Below are 12,519 nucleotides of genomic sequence, written 5' to 3'. Positions count from 1 at the left end.
TAGAAGAAAATTCTTTTTTGTTTAAACCTGATAGCTAAGTTATATGTAATTTATATAGAGACCATACTTTCTAGTGGAATATATGTGTGGATTGCTTTTTTTTTGTTTGGTTTTGCTGTGAACCATTTCACTTGAGGGATCTTGGTTCCCCTATCAGGGACTGAACCTGGACACTTGGCAGTAAGAGATCGTGGAGTCTAACCACGGGCCCACCAGAGAATTACTTATCTGTGGTTTTAGTAGTGGACAAACAAAATGTACTTTACAGTTTTAGCACATTTTGGTGAAAAGGGAAGGGACTTGTGCTTTTATTATAGCAAATTATATGTGTAAATGAATTTTACATATATATGTGTTTTGCCATGAGATGACAAGAACTATGAAGATTCAAGTACCATATTTAACATTATAATTCAACATGTAGAGTCTGTATTTACTATATTCTTCAAAATTTAGTGTTTTCCATATATCCTTTGAAATATTCATGAATTTTAATAGGACAGACTTCAAAAAATCACCAACAAATATAGCGTTGTTTTAGGGGTGTCAAACATAGGAGAGGAGGAAAAATCAAATTTGTTTTAACCTATTGTGTTAAAGTTTTTAACATTTAGGTCTGTACTAATTTAGACGTGTTTCATTTTATTTTACTTTTAAACAAAGAACAACATATGGAAACTTGGAAATTGATGTGAAAGTGGTAATTTGAATGAAGTGAGATGGCTAGGTCAGTAATGGTCCCTTCAGTCAGTGAATAATCATTCCAATCTAAAATGGCAACATCTGTATTAATCAAAGTAAAGTACTTAAGTTATAAAATATATCATGTCCTTATATTACCACCAAAGAAGCTTTACCCATTCTTGCTGTTACTAAATGATGCATGTTTTTACTTAACATTTAAACACAGAAATTTTATTTGAAGAGGGCTGAATGTTAAACTTATTAATAACTAGCTCTGTTTTTCTAATTATTAACAGTATTTATCTTCCTCTACAGTTAAATAATGTTATAGTAGGGTTTTTTTTTTTTATTTTTTAGAATGGAAGTAGTTACTTGAATTGCATGGAAACCACTTGGTAGAACTCCAAAGTCTATTTCAGTTAGAGAAATAACTTATATCATGTATAGTTTGGCCTATTTTTACCTATTAAATAAACTGTAATAATTTCAGATATATATTTCCTTGGAGAAGATTGTCTCTGATTCCTGAATCTCTCCTAGCATTAAAGAGCATTCTTTCTTTATTGGTATATCTTTTGAATGTGTGTCAGTTCAGTTCAGTCGCTCAATCGTGTCTGACTCTGCGACCACCCCAGGCCTCCCTGTCCATCACCAGCTCCCGGAGTTTACCCAAACTCATGTCCATTGAGTCGGTGATGCCATCCAACCATCTCTTCCTCTGTCATCCCCTTCTCCTCCTGCCTTCAGTCTTTCCCAGCATCAGGGTCTTTTCAAATGAGTCAGCTATTTGTATCAGGTGGCCAAAGTATTAGAATTTCAGCTTCCACATCAGTCCTTCCAGTGAACACTCAGGACCGATTTCCTTTAGGATGGACTGGTTGGATCTCCTTGCAGTCCAAGGGACTCTCAAGAGTCTTCTCCACACCACACTTCAAAAGCATCAATTCTTTGGCACTCAGCTTTCTTTATAGTCCAATTCTCACATCCATACTACTGGAAAAACCGTAGCCTTGACTAGACAGACCTTTGTTGGCAAAGTAATGTCTCTGCTTTTTAATATGCTGTCTAGGTTGGTCATAACTTTTCTTCCAAGGAAGAAGCATATTTTAATTTCATGGCTGCAGTCACCATCTGCAGTGATTTTGGAGCCTCCCAAAATAAAGTCTGCCACTGTTTCCCCATCATTTGCCATGAAGAGATGGGACTGGATGACATGATCTTAGTTTTCTGAATGTTGAGTTTTAAGCCAACTTATTCACTCTCTTCTTTCACTTTCATCAAGAGGCTCTTCAGTTCTTCTTCACTTTCTGCCATAAGGGTGGTGTCATCTGCATATCTGAGGTTATTGATATTTCTCCCAGCAATCTTGATTCCATCTTGTGCTTCCTCCAGCCCAGTGTTTCTCATGATGTACTTTGCATAGAAGTTATATAAGCAGGGTGACATATACAGCCTTGACGTACTCCTTTTCCTATTTGGAACCAGTTTGCTGTTCCATGTCCAGTTCTAACTGTTGCTTCCTGACCTGCATACAGATTTCTCAAGAGGCAGGTTAGGTCATCTGGAATTGCCATCTCTTTCAGAATTTTCCAGAGTTTATTGTGATATACACAGTGAAGGCTTTGGCATAGTCAATAAAGCAGAAATAGATGTTTTCATGGAACGCTCTTGCTTTTTTGGTGATTCACTGGATGTTGGCAATTTGATCTCTGGTTCCTCTGCCTTTTATAAAACCAGCTTGAACATCTAGAAGTTCTCGGCTCATGTATTATTGAAGCCTGGCTTGGAGAATTTTGAGCATTACTTTACTAGCGTGTGACATGAGTGCAGTTGTGCAGTAGTTTGAGCATTCTTTGGCATTGCCTTTCTTAGGGACTGGAATGAAAACTGACCTTTTCCAGTCCTGTGGCCACTGCTGAGTTTTCCAAATTTGCTGGCATATTGAGTGCAGCACTTTCACAGCATCATCTTTTAGCATTTGAAATAGCTCAATTGGAATTCTATCTCCTCCACTATCTTTGTTCGTTGTGATGTTTCCTAAGGCCCACTTGACTTCACATTCCAGGATGTCTGGCTCTTTGTGAGTGATCACACCATCATGATCTTCTGGGTCGTGAAGATCCCTTTTGTACAGTTCCTCTGTGTATTCTTGCCACTGGTTCTTATTATCTTCTGCTTCCGTTAGGTCCATACCATTTCTGTCCTTTATTGAGCCCATCTTTGCGTGAAATGTTCCCTTGGTATCTCTAATTTTCTTTAAGAGATCTCTAGTCTTTCCCATTCTATTGTTTTCCTCTATTTCTTTGCACTGATCACTTAGGAAGACTTTTCTTTTCTCTCCTTGCTATTCTTTGGAACTCTGCATTCAAATGGGTATATCTTTAGTTTTCTCCTTTGCCTTTTGCTTCCCTTCTTTTCACAGCTATTTGCAAGGCCTCCTCAGATAGCCATTTTGCTCTTTTGCATCTCTTTTTCTTGGGGATGGTCTTGATTCCTGTCTCCTGTACAATGTCATGAACATCTGTCCGTAATTCGTCAGACGCTCTGTCAGATCTAGTCCCTTAAATCTATTTCTCACTTTCACTGTATAATCATAAGGGATTTGATTTAGGTCATACCTGAATGGTCCAGTATGTGTATTCTAGGTCTGAATGTGTGTATTCGTACATATACTCTCTTGGAAAGAAAAGAATCTAGCACACCATCCATTCATTTGATTTTTGTTTTAAAAGTATGTTAAAAGTACCCATTTCTTTGTAAGAGGTCTTACATTCAGTTGTGTTTCAGGAGGATTTTCTCACTGGAAATTCCTCCTTCCTCAAGTTAATTTGTTGATAATCGAGTCACTGCGCAAATCATTAAGTTGATCATTGTTGATATTGTGATAAGTAGAATGAACCAGCTGGATGGCAAAGACGGGATTCTGGCTTTGTTAGAACTGGTTAACAGTTTAGACAGTTATCGAAGATTACACAAGACAAATGTTTGAAGCACAAAAAATTAATTGTGTGAAGTGGAAATCCTGCCTCTCAAATATGACTTGTTAATCAAATGATACATTTCACGCACTTGTAAACTTGTGTTTAACAACAAAAGGTGTTTGATTTCAGTGAGATATTTATGAATTTTAATAGAAGTCTTTTAATTTTAATCAAGTCTCTCAGAAAGTCATGATCATTTGAAAATTTAGTACTGAGGCCATGATTTCAGAGTCAGCTAATGAAATTGATATCAGTCCTGATAATTTTGCTAAATTTTAAGTTGATATTTTTAGCTTTGTTAGACTGCATTACAGAAATGCATAACAATGATTAATTTTACTATTGTGATACTGTTAGTATATCTAAACATCTAGAGCCTAAATATAAAGTCAGATATTCACTTTCAATTCTCTCAGTATTGGAGATGCTAGGAACTTTTGGGAGGCAGGAGAAAGATCAGACCATGAGTACAAAATGGGGACACCGATCCCAGCTTTTTTTTTTTTTTTTTGTAACTTGAAGAATTGGGGTAAGGTTTTATGTTTCTGAGAAGTGAATTTGTGCAGTTCATGAAAACTTAACTTTGAAATTCTGGTAAATGAACTTATTAAGGAAATAATGTATCATTGGTAACACTGCTTTGCTTATTATTCTAAAAAATAAAATTATCTAGTGTTTTAGTCAAATGTTCTGTTAAGATAGAACTTGTATTGTCCTGTTTTTGTTGTGGGTGGGGGCTTAAATACTTGATACATAATACTGTGTTTACCAACTGCGGTTGTAGGGGTTCAGCTTGTGATCTGAACATATTTTAGAGTATATGTCCCTGATATGATGAAAATGTACCCATCTAGAATTACCTGGTGTATGGGACTTCCCATTTTAAAACTGAAATAGACCCAGGTAAACTGAGACAATGTTATTTCCCTACAGTTAGCTAATCCAGAGAAAAAGATATTTATGAAAAGGATTTGTTTTGCTTTAAAGATCCTCATGTTTACTAGCGTTAGCATATGAGGTTTCTCTGTAAGGTTTAGATGTACTTTTGAAATTTAGGACCAGTGATTCTTTTATTTTGGTTTAAATTTGAATGATAAGCATTTGCTCACACTGTACAGGTGGCTTTACATAATTATTGTTTTCTTTAGAAATCTGAGATCAATCTTTCCAGTTAAAGAAACTAAAACTGAAAGAATTTAACTGATTTCTACCAGCATAACTGGTAGATGGCAAATGTAGATTTGGAACCTAGGACTTTTGGTTCTCCAGGTCTAGTAGGTTTTCACCAGAGAAATATAAACTGAATCTTAGGTTAACATGCTGAGATCTAGAAAGGAACATAATTCTTGGTTGCGTTTTTGACATACAGAGTACTGACAATGGTTAAATGCACTGTTTTCAGAGGGTCTATTTTTGAAAATTCTGACAAAAAAGGTATGAACTGTTTAGGAAAATATAGGTATAGGAACTTTTGAATATAATTTCAGTAGCATTATAGATCAAATAATAAACTGTGTTGAAAGGAGAAACTATATTGTTAGGAAGTATGCTGTTTATCTCAACTCTTTTCATAAGCAGTGTGTAGTAATAGCTAGAGAAGGTAAAATACCTCGTTTTTGTACAAATTTTTTTTGTTTGTTTTACTGTTTGTAAAAGTCTTTTTTGTTTTATTTTGCTTGCCTCACATTTTGTTTTAAAAATCTGAGACAGCATAATTTAGGATTATGCAGTGGTAACAGGAACTGTCTTATGTTTAATGTAATTAAATCCATATCCTTCAGGTAAAAAGAACATATTCTCACGGTACTTACAGAGCTGGCCCAATGAGACAAATCAGCTTGGTGGGAGCAGTTGATGAAGAAGTGGGAGATTACTTTCCTGAGTTCCTTGACATGTTGGAAGATTCACCATTTTTAAAAGTAAGAGGAAACAATGTGAAGCAATCTAAGTTGTGGGTGTTACTTTCATGCTACAAGTGATACAAACCATGGCTTGTTTCAGAATTATAAAGTTTTTGATTTCAGTTGATTTGGCAGGAAGGGAAGAAGAGGTGAGAAACTAAAAGTAATTCTTTTAGTTTGGATAAGAAAGCTGTGGTACATTTACACAATGGAGTACTACTCAGCGATTAAAAAGAATACATTTGAATTAGTTCTAATGAGGTGGACGAAACTGGAGCCTATTATACAAAGCGAAGTAAGCCAGAAACAAAACCACCAATATAGTATATTAACACAAATATATGGAATATAGCAAGAGGATAACGATAACCCTGTATACGAGACAACAACAACAACAAAAAGTAATTCTTGTGTGTGTGTGTTACTTCTCAGGTACTAATTCTGATGGCAAAGCCGAGTGGTAGGTCAGAAAATAATACTTGCCTGTAGTTGCCACTTTAGGAAAATAAGTTCCATTCGTTTATCACCTTTTTATAAACTTGAGTGCCAGAGGATTTAAGAAGTACAGGATAGATGCTTACCACAGTGTTTGCAACTGGAAAGTGACAGTTTGGGTTTGTGGAAAACTGGCCCGGCAAGTTGTATAACTGTATTTCAGCTTTGGAGATCCTAGCTGGGTTGGGCAAACGAGTTAAACTTTCTGGGCTTCAGTGTCCTCATCAATAAAATAAGGTATTTAAACAATGCAGCTTTAAGGCCCCTTTAAATTCTTTAAAAGATTTTGAGCCGGCTTCTGTTTTCTTTCCTCCCTTTTTTTCCTTGTTCCTTTCTTTTTTTCTTCCCTTTCTTCCTTTTTCTTTCTTTTCCCAGCAGTTCCTGAATTCCAGAAAATATTTCCTTTTATGGGCTGCTAGACTCACTGGAAAGGACTCTGATGCTGGGAAGGATTGGGGGTGGGAGGAGAAGGGGACGACAGAGAATGAGATGGCTGGATGGCATCACCGACTCGATGGATATGAGTTTGAGTGAACTCCGGGAGTTGGTGATGGACAGGGAGGCCTGGCGTGCTGTGATTCATGGGGTCGCAAAGAGTTGGACATGACTGAGCGACTGAACTGAACTGAACTGAACTGAGAGCTATCCTATTGAGAGAAAAATCTCTGAACTATGTAGTTAGGTCAGTTATTTAATCACTAATTCAAAGGTCAAAGTGTGACAGGATTAGTTTATCTCTAATACTTGGTACATATTCTGTAGAACATCTCTCTCTTTTGTTTTTAACTTCTCACTCTATTTTCTAGCCTATGTATCTTTTCCTTTTTCATCCTACTCCATTTTCCTTTTATTTCCTTTTATGTTCCTTTTAAACCATTGGTTCCTTGTCTGTTTCTCCCAGCTAGTGACATGGAATTTGGTTGCATTTATTTTGAGTGGCATTTAAAAAATACCATCATTTCTTTTATAACATAGCATTTCCTTTCTATTCTCAGAATTGAATTAGAAGTTTCAAGCTTTGTTCAAATTTATTTTTAAATATCGCTAAGATAATAAGCTTTCTAGACTTCTAGCTGTAATGCAAGATGCCAGAATAAATGGAACTATATCAGAGTTTTGAGTGACTATAAATTAGACCTAGCATTCTATTCATACTTAGTCAAACAAGTGGAACCAAAATGTCATGAAACTTTTAGTTAAGCAAACATTCATAAGTTTTCTAAAATATATATATATATTTTAGAAACATAAACTGAAATGGGAGCACTGAATATGAAATAGAAAAAGTGAAACAAGGTAAATAAAAATTAAAGATCATCATATTATTGTTTTTAAATATGGCTGCTTCATTAGAATCACATTTAGAGCTTTGGAGAAGGGGAGAAAAAAACGCCTGGGCATTTATATTTGTCAAAAAAATTCCAAGATAATTTGAATGTGCTTCTGGAAAACAGAAAATTAACATGCGATACAGTTTTTTTTTTAACAAAGTACAGATTTTGTTGAAATTTCACAACATTTTAAGCTAGTGCCCATTATTTGTTTTCATGCATTATTTTTAAGAGTCCACATCATATTTAATTGCATTGAGCAGCTTCAGCTGCATGCAGCAAATTCTGATAAATTCTTTTTTTCATTTTTATTCTGTTACAGATATTTTCTAATTTTCCTTGTTATGGCTTCTTAGATACACCTGTCATTTAAAAGTGGATGCTTAATTTCCAAATAGATGGGTTTTTAAAAGTATCTTTGATGTTAATTTCTCACTTAAATGCTTTTTTTTCTATAATCACCCTCTGTGCCTTTTTAGTCTTTTAACTTTATTGAGGCTTTTCCAGTGGTAAGTCAGATTTCTCTTGGTAAATGTCACATTGTACTTGAAAATATGTGAGTTATTTCCAGATATCTTTTGATATTGATTTCTAACATAATTCCACAGTGATAAGAGAACAGATTATGTATGATTTCAGTACTTTCAGATGATGAAATTTTTGCACTGTTTTATCTCCTTGGATATGTTCCAGTTCCCCCTGGTTTATATATAGTCTGTGGGAACTTGAATAGGATTTGTATCCCATTGTTGTGTGAAAATTCTATAAATCTTAATTATGTTGAATTGGTTCATGGTGCTTTTCAGGTCTCCTATATCCTCCTACTTTTCTGTCTATTAATTTTATTAATTTTTGAGAGTTTGATATTGAAACTACAACTAAAAATCTTTATTTACTTAAAAAACTGTAATATATACTAGAACTATATGTAATTTTGTTCTGTATTTTCCAAATCTCCTGTAAATGTTATTATACTTTCATAATTTAAGAAATAAAGAAGAAAAATCATTTAAATATTTATATTTCAGATCTTAATTTTAAACATAAACGAGCTAAATAAATGCATTCTTCCTGGAGAGATGTAATTTGACAGCCTCCCCTTTTTGAAAAGGGGGATATAGTTTATAAATACCCATTTTCTCACCATTCAATGAACAGTGACTCTTGGTCATTTCTCTGTTGTTCCCGTTTTCTTTTCAAAGATTTTAATCCCTGGTTTTAGACCAGCAACCTCTTCAAGAAACTACTACACAGAAATAAATTTTAATTTTGGTTTAGTTTTCCTCTTTGTTCTGTTAGGTTTTAATTACTCAAAGAGGTAGCCCCCTTTTATTTGAGGTATCCATTTTTTAAAACTCAGTTGGTCATTTTTATAGATTGTCATGGAGGATAACTTGCTTATTTTGCCAGTTTGTTAACATTATATTGTCGGGTTGGTTTCTTTTTCTTCCTCAGTTCTTGCCCCGTCGCAACAAAAATTTGGAACGACTGGCTGAAGGTTTTAAGGCAACTGACAAGTTACAGCTCAGTTCAGCTCAAGCAGGCAGATCTTTTATTAGACAGACACCCCCAAAATATGAGAGCAGGCCCACCCCAAAGGAGTCTTCGTTTTCCATCTGGGTTCCCCCTTTTTATACTTCCAATTTCTTCCTTTTGGTTATGCCCTGTGCAAAATAGGGCTTGTACTCACCACCAGTCAATGAAAGGGAATGCAAATGGGCATACACGCAAGGCCGATTGACAATTGCAGGTCATATAACGGTAGGCTGTGTTGTTTATATCTTTCCAAAATTTAGTCTGTTATAATCAGATGTAGTATATTTATGAACCCTTACTGGGCTCCCAGCTGCCTAAGATTACTTGGGGAAGACCCTGTGGTTATTTTGTATCCACTGTGGGCCTAGGACACATGTGCAGGAGTTGGAAAAGTCTCTCTGGTTATTTTTGTAGCTTATCTGTGCTCTCTCCTATGTGTGTCTAGAATGGGTTTTAGAGATCAGCTTGCATCCCTTTCAGCCAGGCCACCCCTTGCGCTCATGCCTAACTTGCCACTGGAAAGTTATGACCAACCTAGATAGTATATTAAAAAGTAGAGACATTACTTTGCCAACAAAGTTCCGCCTGGTCAAGGCTATGATTTTTCCAGTGGTCATGTATGGATGTGAGAGTTGGACTGTGAAGAAAGCTGGTGGCCGAAGAATTGATGCTTTTGAACTGTGGTGCTGGAGAAGACTCTTTTGAGAGTCCCTTGGACTGCAAGGAGATCCAACCAGTCCATTCTAAAGGAGATCGATCCTGGGTATTCTTTGGAAGGACTGATGCTGAAGCTGAAACTTCAATACTTTGGCCACCTCATGTGACGAGTTGACTCACTGGAAAAGACTCTGATGCCGGGAAGGATTGGGGGCGGGAGGGGAAGGGGACAACAGAGAATGAGATGGCTGAATGGCATCACCGACTTGATGGACATGAGTTTGAGTGAACTCCAGGAGTTGGTGATGGACAGGGAGGCCTGGCGTGCTGTGATTCATGGGGTCACAAGGAGTCGGTCACGACTGAGCGACTGAACTGAACTGAACTGATGACCTATATATTTGGTAGAAAGAGTAACAAATGATGAATACAGTGAATCATACCTCTGGCAGAATTGGAGAAGTGGGGGGAAACCATCCAAGAATAATTATTCTCTTGATGTATCTGAAATAGAACATTTTGAAGGCAAACTTATGAATATATAGAAATATATTTAAAACAGGTATATAATTCAAATGTATATATGAAATTTTGTGAAGGACACAGTAGTCTTTAATATACATTTGAAGATTTCCTCTTAAGAAATAATCAATTTCTATATCATTATTTGCCTCTAGTGTACACTGCCCTGGGGGACACTATCTAGTTTAAAATTAGAGAGTCGGAAAGATAGTGATGATGGTCCCATCATGTGGGTGCGCCCGGGAGAACAGATGATCCCTGTGGCTGACATGCCAAAGTCACCTTTCAAAAGGAAAAGGTATGTTGGATATAAATGTTTATTGCTGGAAATGAGTGTTTGTACATTGGTATGTATGCATTTGTTGAAAGTTGGAGAAAGAAGGTAGGGAAAGTTTAGAGCATAATTGAAATGTAAATTCAAAAATGGTTACCCATGCTGATATAATTTCTTATAAATATCAAATATAAATAAAACATGAAAAATGCAGGCAAATGACAAATTGTAACCAGAGATGGGAAAAAATGTCATTCACAACAGGGACATTATAAACTGTATTGGAATATATTGAATAAATATTCAGAAACAAATTTAAATAATATTTTAAGAAAACTAAAACATCTATGGAGGATATAAAAAAAGATCTAAGCAGATGTTTAGATCTATACTCTGGATTGAATACAAATGGTAGTCCTTTAGAATTTTAGGATCCATTTGGACTCAAACTTCCAGCACTGGATAAAATAATTTTTAAAATTCATATGGAATAACAAAGTTAGCAAATAGTCTAGAAAACTGTGAAAGAGAAGATACGTGTGTGGGGGACCTCATCTTACTGAACATTAAAAATTACCATAAAGGTCAAAAAGATCGCTGGAATAGGATAGAGTACAGAAATAGATCAAAGTATAATGGGAATTTAATAATAAGATAAATGGGGAAAAAAAAGTTTATTTGATGAATAATGCTGGCATAATTGGAAGTCCATTTGAAGGGAAACAAAGCCATAACCCCAGTGTTATATAAGAAGTAAGGGATTTGAACATAATAAGTAAAAAAAAAGAATAAAAATATCAGAATAAAATACTTAAGAGAGACCTTCCTAAACAAAGGTGCAAAAATATAATGGTGATACTATTGTGAGAAAAAAGACATCAACACAGCAAAGCTTGAAACTGGACATTTGTAACATGACAGACTAAAGTTAATATACAAAGAGCATTTCTAAATGAGAAGAAAAATGTGAAAAAAAAAACCCAATAGATAAATAGGCCCTAGGTAGTCAATTGTGTATTAAGTGTATGTTAAAAGAATTATGGGATATTATTTTTACCCATTAACATTGGCAGAAAGTATTAATAGAGTGATTATATTACAGGGTGGTAGGTATGTCATATATATTATTGGTCGATGGGTGAGCTTCTGTAATCATTTTTTATCATTTTTTAAAAGTAATCTAAAATAGCTCATAAAGCTTAACACACACACACACACACTCTGTCTCTCTCTTTGAACTAGGATCCCTACTTTTGGGAATTTGTCCCCAAAAATAAGAGCACTAAAGGTAAATATATAAGAATGTTAATTGCAGCATTTATTATAGTGAGATCGAGTATAAAATGATCTCATTGTCCATTATATTCTAATAATTCAACCATTCTAGGTTGAATTCATTTTGGTACATTCCTATGAAAGAATGGGGCTTCCCTGGTGGCTCAGCTGGTAAAGAATCTGCCTGCAATGCGGGAGACCTGGGTTCGATTCCTGGGTTGGGAAGATTCCCTTGGAGAAGGGAACAACCCACTCTGGTATGCTGGCCTGGAGAATTCCATGGACTGTATATAGACCATGGGGTCGCAAAGAGTCAGACACAACTGAGTAACTTTCACTTTCACTTATAGAAAAATGCAGTGAAATAGTTAATTTCATAGTATGAATTTTGTCTGTTGAGCTGAAAGAATATCCAATGAAAAGAGCTAAATGTAGAATGTATGTTAATAAGTATGATTCGATTTTTATGAAAAGAAATAAAAAATTGTATAAGAGTATGCACAGAGAAAAGTGTAGAAAAATGTGTATTAGGTTAACATTGTTGGGAATGAAGTAGGTGATCCTGTGGGGAGGGAATATCTTTTTTTTAGATACGTAAAGATGGTTGCTCTTTATTATTTAAAAAAAAAATAGGGAAAAATGGTGATAGAGTAAAATGTAGGTTACATGAGAGCATGGACTAATGTCTCTAGCACCTAAACAGAATGCCTGGTGCTGAATAAATTTTTGTTGAATGAAATTTTTACAAGTTCATTTTTAAGTTGGGAGTAAATGGTAAACTTGGTATGTATCTCAATGATTAAGTTAAATTTATAAATCATTTAGAGAATCCAAAAGCCTCTCCCCAGAACAGTGCAGATGTA

At 35.3% G+C, this 12,519-nt stretch overlaps 1 protein-coding gene across 2 annotated transcripts in view; it reads left to right on the top strand.

The window, feature by feature from the left end:
• The window catches only part of RSBN1L (round spermatid basic protein 1 like), a 90,144-nt gene that overhangs the window by 62,287 nt on the left and 15,338 nt on the right, over window positions 1-12,519 (top strand). For both annotated transcript variants that reach the window (XM_088834029.1, XM_055420684.2), the window contains 2 exons: window positions 5,447-5,584; window positions 10,263-10,405. In XM_088834029.1, coding sequence (XP_088690155.1) covers window positions 5,447-5,584; window positions 10,263-10,405 — 281 coding nt within the window. The remainder of the gene's footprint in view (window positions 1-5,446; window positions 5,585-10,262; window positions 10,406-12,519) is intronic.

This window comes from Moschus berezovskii, chromosome 3 (genome assembly GCF_049115385.1).
Source record: "Moschus berezovskii isolate FMDL1 chromosome 3, NW_MosBer_1.0, whole genome shotgun sequence".
Classification (NCBI taxonomy): Eukaryota; Metazoa; Chordata; class Mammalia; order Artiodactyla; family Moschidae; genus Moschus; species Moschus berezovskii.
The sequence above is the reverse complement of the archived record's forward strand: the minus strand, read 5'-3'. Positions and strand labels throughout refer to the sequence as shown.